Genomic DNA, 12,435 nt, shown 5'->3' with positions numbered 1-12,435 from the left:
TTTAGCTGGTCTGATTTTAGATTTTTTTAGGTATTGTCATAGCCTATGTGTTGTCTAAGCTATTGGTGTTGTGAGTGATAAAGGCATTATTAGGGTGCAAAAGCTTTGATGTTACCCGTATTTTGAGATAATTGATGCTGATGATTTCTTTGTAGGTTTCTGTTTGTTAAGAAAACATAGTATTATCAATTAAATAGCTCTTGATGTTCTTTTTTTCAGAAAGTGAATGAATTTGTTGTCAAGAGATTCTACCTTACATTGATGTTGTACGACCTTTGGCGGGAAAAGTCTGTTTGGGAGGTGGCAGAAAAGTTCGAACAACCTAGGGGATTTATACAGAACCTCCTGTCCGGGGCCGCTAGCTTCGCCAGCTGTGTGGCACATTTCTGTCAGGTAAAATTATTTGTCTTGTATTACATAATGTGAATGCTTAACTGATTATTTTGATTTAGAACTTTCTTTTCCTGACGGCCAGTTTGCAAGCTGCACAGTGTCACACATTTCTGTCAGATAAAACTGTTGTTTGGCTTGAGAAGACTACATTTGTGAAATCTTACAGCATCTGTTGCACTATAAATTATGTTCCATCGTCTTGACTAAATGAGTACAAAAACTGTTAATCCATTGTTGTTTGTTGTTTGCTTTAATTCTTCATAAATCTGTTTAGTCATGAACATACCCAAAATCAATAATCGCAATTATTTTTTTTATGTAATTCTGTAATTAATATTGGTGGTAAACATTCCCGCTTGGCTCAAATTTGCCAAGGCTCAAGGTATTTTTGCTGGTCACAGGGACTTCGAGCCAACGAGGTTCAACTGTAGTTGTATTTGAGTGATAGTATACAGAGGAGAATTTTGAAAAACTGAAATAAAAATTAATCAAATTTGAAATTGGTGCACTACCTCTTATCAACAAGCATAGGACAAAATATTGTGATAATTTTTGTTATTTATTAAGTAACTTTAAGCCTCACAAATTATATTAGACATTTGAGTCTAAATCAATCAAACATTTTGCTGAACAGACAAATCAGACTATTATCTTTAAAAAAGATATAATACTTCTGAGAAGAACCATTTCAAAACGTTGATAATATGATGTTTGTTGATCTGATTGCACCATTATCCACAAACAAAACACTGTACTAATGTCTTTCCATTGTATTTCATAGGAACTGGAAGAATTCTGGGCGTACAAGGACTTGCTTGGAAACTTTGTGCGCCGCCTGTCATACTGTGTCACAGCCGAGCTTATTCCACTCATGGAGATCCCCGGGGTCAAACTGGTAAATTAAATGATACAAAATGTGTTTACTTGACATATACACAGTGACTGTTTCACTTGAATAAATAAATTTTGCAAGTTATTTATATAATATATACTCATTTACTTGACATGTCATTTATTAAGCTAATAAACGCCATTTGTATTTCAAACTGTATTCAAATCAATCAATAAAGTGTTATGTCATAATGTGTAAAAAAATCCTAGTTGTTGTTGTCAGCAGTTATTGAAGTAGAAAGGTAATTTAGAAACCCAAACAAATATTATGTTTCAATCTTCCAGAAAAATATAAAATGTTAAAATTTAAGTTAAAATTTTGGTTCAGCTATATTGTGAATCCCTAGCATGCTCAGTTTTTAAGGTCAAAGTCATTTCATAGCAAGCCACGTTTCGCGCATTAAAATTTTGGGGAATTTGTGAGTATATAAAAATGTGAAGAGATTCACATTATTCACATTGCCCATATTAAGGAGCATTTTGGCCATAAACATAACAGTTTATTACTTTACATCTCAGGGTAGAGCTAGGCTGATGTTTGCTGCGGGATACAAGACCCTGAGCTCAGTGGCTGCTGCCAAGCCTGAAGACCTGGTCAAGGCAGTGCAATACATGCCTCGCAAAGTGGCAAAACAGATTGTGGCTTCTTCTCAGGTATAGATATCCTTAAGGCACCAGCTCACTCAATGCCTGTAACATAAAAAAACATAATGCATTTATTCTCTCCTCAAAACCAGAACAATCTTATTTGCAAACTTTGAATGCTTTGGTTGTTTAAATCCATAAGTGGAAATTTGTGTATATGTCAATATTGATCCGAATGGCATTTTTTAAACTTTGTGTGTATAGATGATGAATATAAATCAAAGCGCGAGGCGCTGAAAGACTATCTGCGGGCAAATATGTGAGAGTTGCAAATTTTATTTGAACTATGGGAATGGGTGAAGGGCACATAAATAAAAAATGAATGAAAAATGTGCCGAGAGCGCTTGTGCCCACACTGGGCGAAGAAACAAACATATCTTTATCTTTATGGCGTCTTGGGTCATTTTGTTTTTGTAAATGTCACTTCAATCGTCGTAATCCCCCATCCCCATGTATTTAGTGTTACAATGCATGCCCCATTTCAATCGTTTGTAAAGGTTTTTCGTTGCTTTGATTAGATATCATACCATAGGAAAATACAATGCATCATATATATATATATATATATATGTATCATTTCCTTTTATAAACATACACATTTTGTTTAAGGAAAATCATTTTTCACAAACAACTTCAGCAATAATTCCATTCAAAATGCACAGCTTTATATCAATTCAGTCGACGTATCCCCATGTATTTGAAGTTACAGTAAATGCTCTTTTCAATCGGTTTTTCGGTGCTTTGATTAGAAAGCGTACGTTAGACAAATTTTATGAACTTACACGTTTTAATTCTTTAAGGAAAATGATTTTATTTTTACGAGCAACTTTAGCAATAATACCCTTTAGAATGCAAAGCTTATCAGATGGTCGTTTTCCCGCGGTGAGGACAAACATGTGGTCAGTTAATGCATGTAGAAACTATGTTTAGGATATAGGTCAGTTAATGTAGTTGAAACTATTTTTAGATTATCGGAACTAGTCTGTTTTTATGAATGAGAATATGATTGTGCTTTTTAAAGTTTATTGATAAATTTAATGTTATTAATGTTTTATGTAAGTATATATACCTGTGTAGAAATAGTACTAGTGCTGTTATGAATGCTTCATACTCTTTTGATGTTAAACAGGTTTAATCCGAACTACTTTGCTTCACCAAACGTATGCATGACTCACTGTCGTATCAGGGCATGTGTGCTTATATAAATTGAAAGCCTAATGTCTAAAACTATGCCAAGAATATACCGGAACGAAGCTTTTATGCAAAAAATGGAAACATCTCATTAGAAATATAAACACCTAAATTCATAGAATGAATAGTATCTTGTTATTGTGCAGCAGGTAAATTACAATGAATAGTATTTGAAGCATTAGCAATGCGAAACCTGAGATACAACTATTTTAACACTAAGACAATAATTATATTTGTTTCTTATCTCATAAAAGTCAAATAAAAAATCACCATTACAAATAAGCGTGCTTCAGGATCACGTCAGGTTTTAATAACAACTGCTGCAGGCGATGGGACACTTGCGAGCGGTAATAATTTCTGAAACATCATGGGCTAAACCAGAGTGAATATCAATACTGTATGTTATCTTCCTACTAGAGCCTCCATTATCTTGACCCTCATTAATCTGATAAATATAACGATCTAAAAATAGTTATATTCTGCTAAAATAAAATGCCAGGATACATAATTACAGCGCGGAAATAGCCGAACAAGCAAAAACTCATACTCGGACTGCAACAGGACCAATCTTCTATTAAACATAGAGCGCATTGAGACAAAAAAAATGGGTTAAAACGACATGAATAGAAGTAGTTCTTTGCAGTTTGTGGTCTTAAGACTACCTGCGCGCATGCGCAGATAGTCTAAAAACTATGTAACAGATATATTTCACTATAGAATATCTTTGGCATACAAAGTGTAAGCTAATCTGTTGTGTTACATTGTAAATAACTCTTTGCCACAAAAATAAGAACATGTACACTCTCTATAGTTTCTACACTGAAACAGTACCTAGTTTTGAGGAGAGAAATTGAATGCATGTTTAACCAAGCTCTGTTAAGATGAGCCAGGTTTTGAGAAGAGGAAAAATGTGAACTGTTGCAGGCTTTACCTGCCAAGATCGCTAAAGATTTGAGGAGAAAAAAGATTAATACATTGTATTATGGTATGAGTGAACAAAGGATATCCTTATTTTTCTGTAAATTTATTATAGATTTTATGGAAAAGCAATGACAGCCTTTCCTATACTACCACTGCAACGCTTTGTTCTACCAAAACTAAAATTAATCTCCCATTGTTCATGTGATTTTGTTACATGTTTCAGCTGGTGCTGAGTGAGAAGAAAGATGCCATGATGGAGGAGGTTGATGCGTTAGTTTCTGTGCCAAAGGGAGTGGAGCCCACCGTTACCATGGCGACCATTCCAACACCAGCCCCTGTCACCCCAGCACCTGACTCACAGGCTTCAGACATTGATGGATAGTATTAGGCATTGATGTAATAAGATGGAAAAAGATTTCCATTGTTTCTATATTTTTGAAATTTTCTTCTCTTTTTTGCTGCATTTTTGAAAGGCCTCTCACTATTTCTCATCTGTTGTCAAAACCTATTATTCCTACTTTTTAGTGAACAAAAGCTTTTTGATAGATCAGTTCTAATTCTTCATTTGTTAATTTTGTTGACCAATTACCTTGTGAAGCAAACAGCTGTGCACGAGTTATTTGAAACAATGCTTATCTGAAGTAGCCTGACTTGACTATTTTTTTTAGACTTTAGACTGGATACAGAGCTTAGTTTATTCGCAGCTTTATTAAAAATTTATAAAAAGTTATTAAAAATGCATACTCAGATGATTTTTTTAAAACAAACATACTTAAACTGTTGTAAAAATCCTTATTTTCTTACTTTTTCGTAGTGCAAAATTCCACTTTCTCATATTTTGTCAAAAGGGGCTCCTACTTTGTTCTATGGGATAGTTGTGGAAAGCCTGTGGAACATATTCACTAACATCCTGAGTCTGAGTTTTAGACTGAGACTCAGAATACTGATTTCTTAAATGATTTAAAGTATCCATCATATAATATTTACACCTCAACTTCCATTCCTTAAATGAACTGCCTTTGGCAATTGCGTTTATCAATCGATGAACTCAACATCTTCGGATATGTTCGGAATCGTAATTCATCGCATAACAATATACATGGAATTGTTGATCTTGTTATTGTTTGTATTGTGTCAGAAGGTCCCGTAAAATATAAATCAACATTTTAGAAAGTGTAAATTTATGATATCTTAAATGTATTGTTGCCATAAGTGTTTCAATTTGACGTTTAAAAGTGTTTTCAAATGGTTGACATTTTCCCGCGTTATTGTGACGTCATTTGAAAAAATGTTTCCTGTTACAGTCGAGTTGTTTTATTTACAGAATGGGTAAGAAAGGATTACTGAAAGGTTTTCTTAAATGAAATAAAGTTTTTTTTTACATTTCTTGAATGAAATAATGAACTATTGGTGTAAATATAAGTAATGAATTGCGGGCTTGATGTCATTATCGGGGATATGAACGCAGTTGTGCTGGTCAAAGTATGCATGGAGTCCTTCGGACTCCACTCACTTTGACCAGCCCAATTGCGTTCATACCCCGATAATAACATCAAGCCCGCAGTTCATTCCTTAAATTAGCCTCTCAAACTTAGACTCAGGATGTTAGTAATATAGGCCCTGAAGTTACACTGACACATCATTGAAAAGAGTTATTCCTTGATTGTTTTAATCAAAAGTTATGAACTGCAGCTGCCAAAGAGGATTGGCAATGATGACAAATGCTATGATTATAGAACTGTGACAGTTGTTTAATTGGTGCTATGTATACATATAGTTGTAACTAAGCAATATCTACTCTAAGAAATAATGTAATATTTAATGTAATGTATTTCTGAAGCATTTTGATGATGTATTTATTTCTTTGTTGTTCATGCTCTGTACTGAAATTTGATGTTTAAGATGCACGCTTACTCCCAAATAAAATTTACCACAATAATACAAATGGTTTGATATACCAAAAAGGATGAATAAATCAGAAACAATGATTTTTATGAAGGATACCAAGTTTAATTTGAAAGAAAGGTGCAGAAAACATTCACCAATCATTTAATATTTTTGGGTTTTTAGCTATTAAATACACGGTTACAATCTTGTTATCAGTATTTAATATTTTCCATAAATGCATTATTTAGTAAGTAGTTAAAGGTTTATCACTCAAAATGTATGTTTGTTATACATGTGTATGTATTGATTTTAAATACAAGTGCCACTTTAAATATTCAAATAATGAAATATGATACAATTTGTTGCAGTATTTTCTGTCGTATCTGAAACTAATATAAATATATTCCCAGGTTGTTTATGTGTACACATCATGACATGGGGTCATTTTACAGAATAATCTTTTTAAGCATACTTATTAAAATATCTAATACTTTACTAAATTGTTATTTTTTTTTAGATATTTCTATAAAATATTGTGTTTTGCAAGTGCATCCTATTTGCATATGATTATTGGTACATACTTATCATAGTGTCTCACAAAAATGTGAATTATTTATATAGCAGTATAAATTAAATACTTATTGATGTAGAAAAAATGTTGTATTGTGTTTTATTCTTAAAAACTTTCCACATTTTAATGGCAGAAAATACATTAAACATACGACTTCCTACCAGTTGAATAAAAAGTTAAGAAAATAGTAGAATTTAAGGAAAATGTACATTGCTTCTGTAACAAGATCTATGTCACTCATTTCAATATGTATAAGTTGTCCAAGTAAGGAAAAGTTTTGCTATGAACTTTTTGGAGAATCAAAGAAATGTATGAGTATCTGCAGTTACAATCTATAAACTCAATGAAATGTGATAGACACTGTGAATAATTTATACATTGACATTTGTTAAAATCATATTCTTGTTATCCTTTGTTATACAACTATATTTAACAATAATGTACTAGTTTATGCACATTTTGCATATTTATGTAAAAAGGTAATATGATTGTTCATTATGCATTTAAAAAAATATAAACCTTAATATTTTGTTGTTGTTACCAACAGGCAGTCCAGCGGCCCTTAAATTCCTAAAAATTCCTTTTTTTTTTTCAGTTTTGCTAAAATTCCTAATAAAACACAAAATTCAAAGAGAATTCCTAAAAAAGGCCTTATTTTGTATGTCAATTCCTACTTTTTTTTCATTTTCTTCTCTAATTGCCTTAACAGTTTTGAAAATAGAAACTAATACACTCACAATTTCATGTTTAATGTGTCTTTAACGTAAAATAACAGCTGAGACAATGGAACCCTGGTGTATGTCATTCCTGTACTTATAGTATGTGAGTTTATTTCTTGTTAAATTTGCAGAGGTAAGTCCATGTTTACAACCACCATATTTTAAATTCCTAATTTTAGCCCTAAATTTCTTTTTTATACCTAAAATTAGCCTTTATTTCTTGCCAAAAAGTGCTGGACAGCCTGTACCAATAAAAGATAAGCATACAGATACATGTACTCGTTATGCTCCCCGTCCGCCTGGCCATCTGTCACAACTGTTTGCAGGGGTCACATTCAAAACTTATGTAGGGATTGAAATAAATGAGATGAAGAGTAAGTGTTGTGGACAAGAACCATACTCGTATCATCAATATTTACAAAGATATCTTCTCTTAACCATTTTTTTTCATAATCGTTGTTAAAAATGAAACTTGAAAGTCCGATAGATGACTATAAGATGTAGTGCAGTGCACCTGCTTTGTCCGATTGTCCATCTTTCCTCCAACCATTCACCTTCTTCCAGCACATTGTATTTCAATATCTGCATTTTTATTAAAACTGGGTGTTTGGTTCCAGTGATGATACTCAAATAAATTGCCATAGCCTTTATACATTCGGTGATTTCTTTTTGGAATTATTTCCACCGCCTGTGCCTTGCAATTGGGAAAAAGTTGACTTTGGGAAAAATACAAATACAGGCCAAAATAGCTAATATTATTGTAAATAGAGATGTTCTAACTTTTTTATGCATACATCATACTGTGAAAGTAAGTATTGTCAAGATATTGATTTTATTTCAAGAAATTCATGCTTGTTTTATTCATTAACATATTCTACATTAGTCAAATTGGGGAAAAAAATGGTGAAAATGGACATTTTTCGCAAGGGGAAACAGCGCTTAGAAGGCAGTAAATTGCACCAAAAAATCACTGACATTGGATGCACAACATGTGCAAAAACAACACACGAAGGTTGGTGAATGGGCCTCTATTACCTGTTAATGATATGCTTATGAAATAGTTGGCACATACACCTATCACAGAACATAATCAACAATAAATTATAAAGACCTAAGTTCACTGCAAAATGATGTTTTCTCATTGCAAGATGATGCTTCCGCACTACAAAATGATGTTTTTCCACTGCAAGGTGATGCTTTCCCACTGCTAAAGGATGTTTTCCCACTACAAAAAGATGTTTTTCCACTGCGAGGTGATGCTTTCCCACTGCAAAAATGATGATTTCCCACTGCAAAAAGATGTTTTCCGACTTCAAGGTGATGCTTTCCCACATCAAAATGTTATTTTCCTACTGCAAGGTGATGCTTTCCCACTGCAAAATAATGTTTTCCCACTACAAAATGTTACTTGAGGCTGCGAGTGTCTATCAAAAGCCCCCCCTATCAAAAGCCCCCCGTTCAAAAGCCCCCCCTATCAAAAGCCCCCCCGTTCAAAAGCCCCCCCTATCAAAAGCCCCCCCGTTCAAAAGCCCCCCCTCAATATAATTTTGTTCCATAAGTTTAAACCAATTGAAGAATGTTGTCATATTTAATAAATTGTAGTTAATTCTTTAATTATAATTAGCAGGTTAGCATGGCCATGTTTGTAATTAAATAATTGGTACATCAATAGCACATCAAAGAAACAATCAATATCATTATCTGACACAGCTAACAACATAAAATCATAAAACAGCAATTAATCAAAGCTTAGATCACACATTCATCACTGATTATTGAAATAATTGATACCTCATGAATATTTATTAGCTAAAATGTCAATCGTAATTAATGATAAAATATTGCCAAATTGAGTAAACCAATCGCCTAAAAAATGACAATAAAACAAATATATTTTTTATTGCTTCGAAGAAAATTGCTTGAAAATTTAAAAGTAAAAAAGTACTGTACATGTTATACATTAATTAACGGTATTGAACAGTTTTGTAAACTAAAAAAAGTGACCATTGAAAAAAACATATATATATATTAATGGTTATATTAAATTTCATCATAATATTTAAAAAAAATGTTATAAAAATATATATATATGTATTTATTTTTTTAGTGGGGGGGCTTTTGAACCACTTGCCCATTTTGAGGGGGGGCTTTTGAACGGGGGGCTTTTGATAGGGGGGGCTTTTGAACGGGGGGCTTTTGATAGGGGGGGCTTTTGAGTGTACCCCGAGGCTGCACCTACAACCGATTTCGAGTATAACTTCAGACTAAAAACACATTTTAGAAAAGTATTTGCAGGTCTAAACATGAGGTATATTATATGAAAACTTAAAATATTCAGAATATGATATTTTAGTTTATTTTAGCATTTTTAAGCATAAAAAGACAATTGACATGTATATGCACCAGTAGACAAGTATTGATTGTGAACATATTGCGAACCTATAAGTCATTTAATTATTCGTCCATGAATATATTTACACGATGGCACTTCAAAAATAACGTTTTTAATAACTTTGACAACTTTGGATAACATTTGGTGATAATATGAATTAATGAAGGTATTCTTATTAAGAAATTGCAAGAAAAATATACAAAAAATATAAAAATGCATTAGTTTCTTTGATATTACGGATTGTCTTAACAAGACATACTTAAATATTGATTGAATTATTACAAACTGCAGAAACTAAAATTATGTAAAAACTTAGATGTTGGATCAATACCATATGTGCCCTGCCAATAATGTAGGGTTTACAGCCGTTGGCATTGATTATCTTATCAGCACTGATTGAAGCCATAAAACATACATGTGCACTCGCATGGCATTACATCAAAGATTTTCGAAGGCGGCTAAAATTTCAGATGACTGCCGAGTCCTGAGGGTGGCCGAAGTTTGGGATAAAAGACACTTTGTTACCAAGTCAGTAAATTACCAAATTTGAGAAATTATTATGAGAATGGTAATTTCTATCTAAATCGGCTAAATCAATGATGAATCCACGGTGCGGGGTGATACAGGAATCCAATGGATTTCACGTGAAATCCACTCAGAACTCATTTATTTTAAATAATAATTATTTTTTTATTGTATGCATATTGGAAAGTGTTTCATGAAGGGTTTATATTTCAAATTTTATTGAAATTGGTAAGAAAATAAAGAAGTTAAAGCAATTTTTCGATTTTTTTTTGAAAATAGATCGGAAATCGAGGTGAAATCCAGTTTTCGACAAGTGAAATCCACTCATAACTCATTAATTTTTATAAATAATTTTGCGTTTTTGTATACTTATTATTAGAAAGTGCCTCATAAAGGGTTAATATTTCAAATTTTATTGAAATTGGTCAAAAAATGAAGAAGTATAAGAGCAATTTTTCGAAAATAGATCGAAAATTGAGGTGAAGTCCAGATTTCGAGGAGTGAAATCCACTCATAACACATTTATTTTAATTAATATTTTTCTATTTTGTATACATATTAAAAAGTGCCTCATAAGGAGTTTATATTTCAAATTTTATCGAAATTTGTCAAAAAATAAAGAAGTTAGAGCAATTTTTCGAAAAATGATCGGAATTCGAATTGACATCCACTTTTTGAGGCATGAAATCCACTCATAACTCATTTAAATTTAACAAATATTTCTTTTTATGGAATAAATAATTGAAAAAGCTTCATAATAGGTTTATATTTTAAATTTTATTCGAATTGATCCAAAAACAAGAAAGTTGCTGACATATTTTGAAATAAGATCGGAAATCGAAGTGAAATCCAGTTTTCGAGAAGTGAAATCCACTTTTTGAGACGTCTGCCTAACCCCTTCAAATGTGTTTTATTTGACAAAGTGTCCAAAGTATAAAAAATGCACATAATTGTAAGTAGAAACACACATATCTTTGAGAAATTAAGCCCTTTCCCTAAACCCTGACCACACCATGTTTTAATTTAATCTGTATGACGTTTTGTAAAGGTGTAAAGTCTACTAAAGGTGACCTTTTAATATTTAACAGGGCTGACAATAACTTGTGAATGCTTTGTAGGTGGTCATTTTAGTTGCCTTGGTCTTTATACTATTTTTGTAGGATCGCAGATATTCAGAGAGCACGGGGAAGGTACTGGGCGTCAGAGGACTCAGTTAAATAAATGGTTATTTGTAGCCTTTTGTCAATTTTATACAAGGGTATATTTTCCTAGTCTCCCAAGCGATTGCTTTTAAATCACTGTGTCAATACAATATAAATGAAAGCGTTTCATGTACGAGATTCACGTTGCTAAGAAAACAAACAGGTGCGCGTTTGAAGAGACGCCGCTTGATCTTTTGCAAAATAACTAACTTTTTCATTTTGGGAAAGGTATGTTTTTGGTACAGTTTTGAAAGAGATAAGGTGAACAGCATAAATATCATGTTTTCAAGCCTAAGGGATGGCGTGTGAGTTTTGGCAAAAGCTTTATGAGAAAAATGTCCACAATTATTTCTACCTTTTTGATTCCGTTTTTGCATTTTTTATGTTTCTGCTAGATTACCATCAGTATCTATAGTTATCAAAGGACACTTAAAAATATGGTCTTTACTGTTATGTTTTGAGTCGAGCATTTCTTCTGTTTAGAATTTTGTTAAGTTTGTTAGCCACAATGTCAGTAACTTATTTTTTTTTGAATTTCGCTGCCTTGGGGAAAATATAAAATCATGAAAATACTAATTCATGGCGCCCAATAATACTTGAGATAATCATGACAATATTTTCTTTTTATGTACTGATTGGTTGCTATTTATTGTCATAAGCTCATTTCATATATAAAACCCAGAACATGAAACAAATTAATAATTTTGGTTGAAATTGTCTGGTCAAAGATATAATTATTTTCTGTATTAAAATGTTTCTTTTGTGTTTCATACTTTGTTTACATTTTATTCCTTCCTCTTAAATTTTTTTTATGACAGACTTGCAAACAAATATACTAAAATAACACAAATGTGTTTTAAAAAGCATCAGTCTTTGACTCTACAGGATTGTAAATGAGCAAGCAGAGTCTAAGAACCTTGGACTAGCTGAAGTCAATTGTATGAACAAATATAAACATTTTGAACTTTTATATTTTATTATACAATGAAATGTTAAAGTTGGTCTTGTAAAGTTTTTTTTTAAAGATATAGTAATACATGTTTTTTAAATTCTACTTGAAATATGAATTAAAGGGAAACAGACTCTTATGTTACAAAC

General features: G+C 32.2%; 2 protein-coding genes across 2 annotated transcripts in view; both read left to right on the top strand.

Annotated features, from left to right (window-relative positions):
- The window catches only part of LOC128211833 (helicase POLQ-like), a 386,931-nt gene extending 381,473 nt beyond the window's left edge, over positions 1–5,458 (top strand). Inside the window, exons 19-22 of the mRNA XM_052916916.1 lie at positions 220–393; positions 1,175–1,288; positions 1,804–1,938; positions 4,265–5,458. Coding sequence (XP_052772876.1) covers positions 220–393; positions 1,175–1,288; positions 1,804–1,938; positions 4,265–4,423 — 582 coding nt within the window. The 3' untranslated portion in view covers positions 4,424–5,458. The remainder of the gene's footprint in view (positions 1–219; positions 394–1,174; positions 1,289–1,803; positions 1,939–4,264) is intronic.
- A 6,035-nt stretch (positions 5,459–11,493) lies between these two features.
- The window catches only part of LOC128210739 (dynein axonemal heavy chain 2-like), a 108,442-nt gene continuing 107,500 nt past the window's right edge, over positions 11,494–12,435 (top strand). The window contains exon 1 of the mRNA XM_052915091.1: positions 11,494–11,565. The gene's annotated coding sequence lies outside the window, so the exon portion shown is untranslated. The remainder of the gene's footprint in view (positions 11,566–12,435) is intronic.

This window comes from Mya arenaria, chromosome 12, assembly GCF_026914265.1.
Source record: "Mya arenaria isolate MELC-2E11 chromosome 12, ASM2691426v1".
Classification (NCBI taxonomy): Eukaryota; Metazoa; Mollusca; class Bivalvia; order Myida; family Myidae; genus Mya; species Mya arenaria.
The sequence above is the reverse complement of the archived record's forward strand: the minus strand, read 5'-3'. Positions and strand labels throughout refer to the sequence as shown.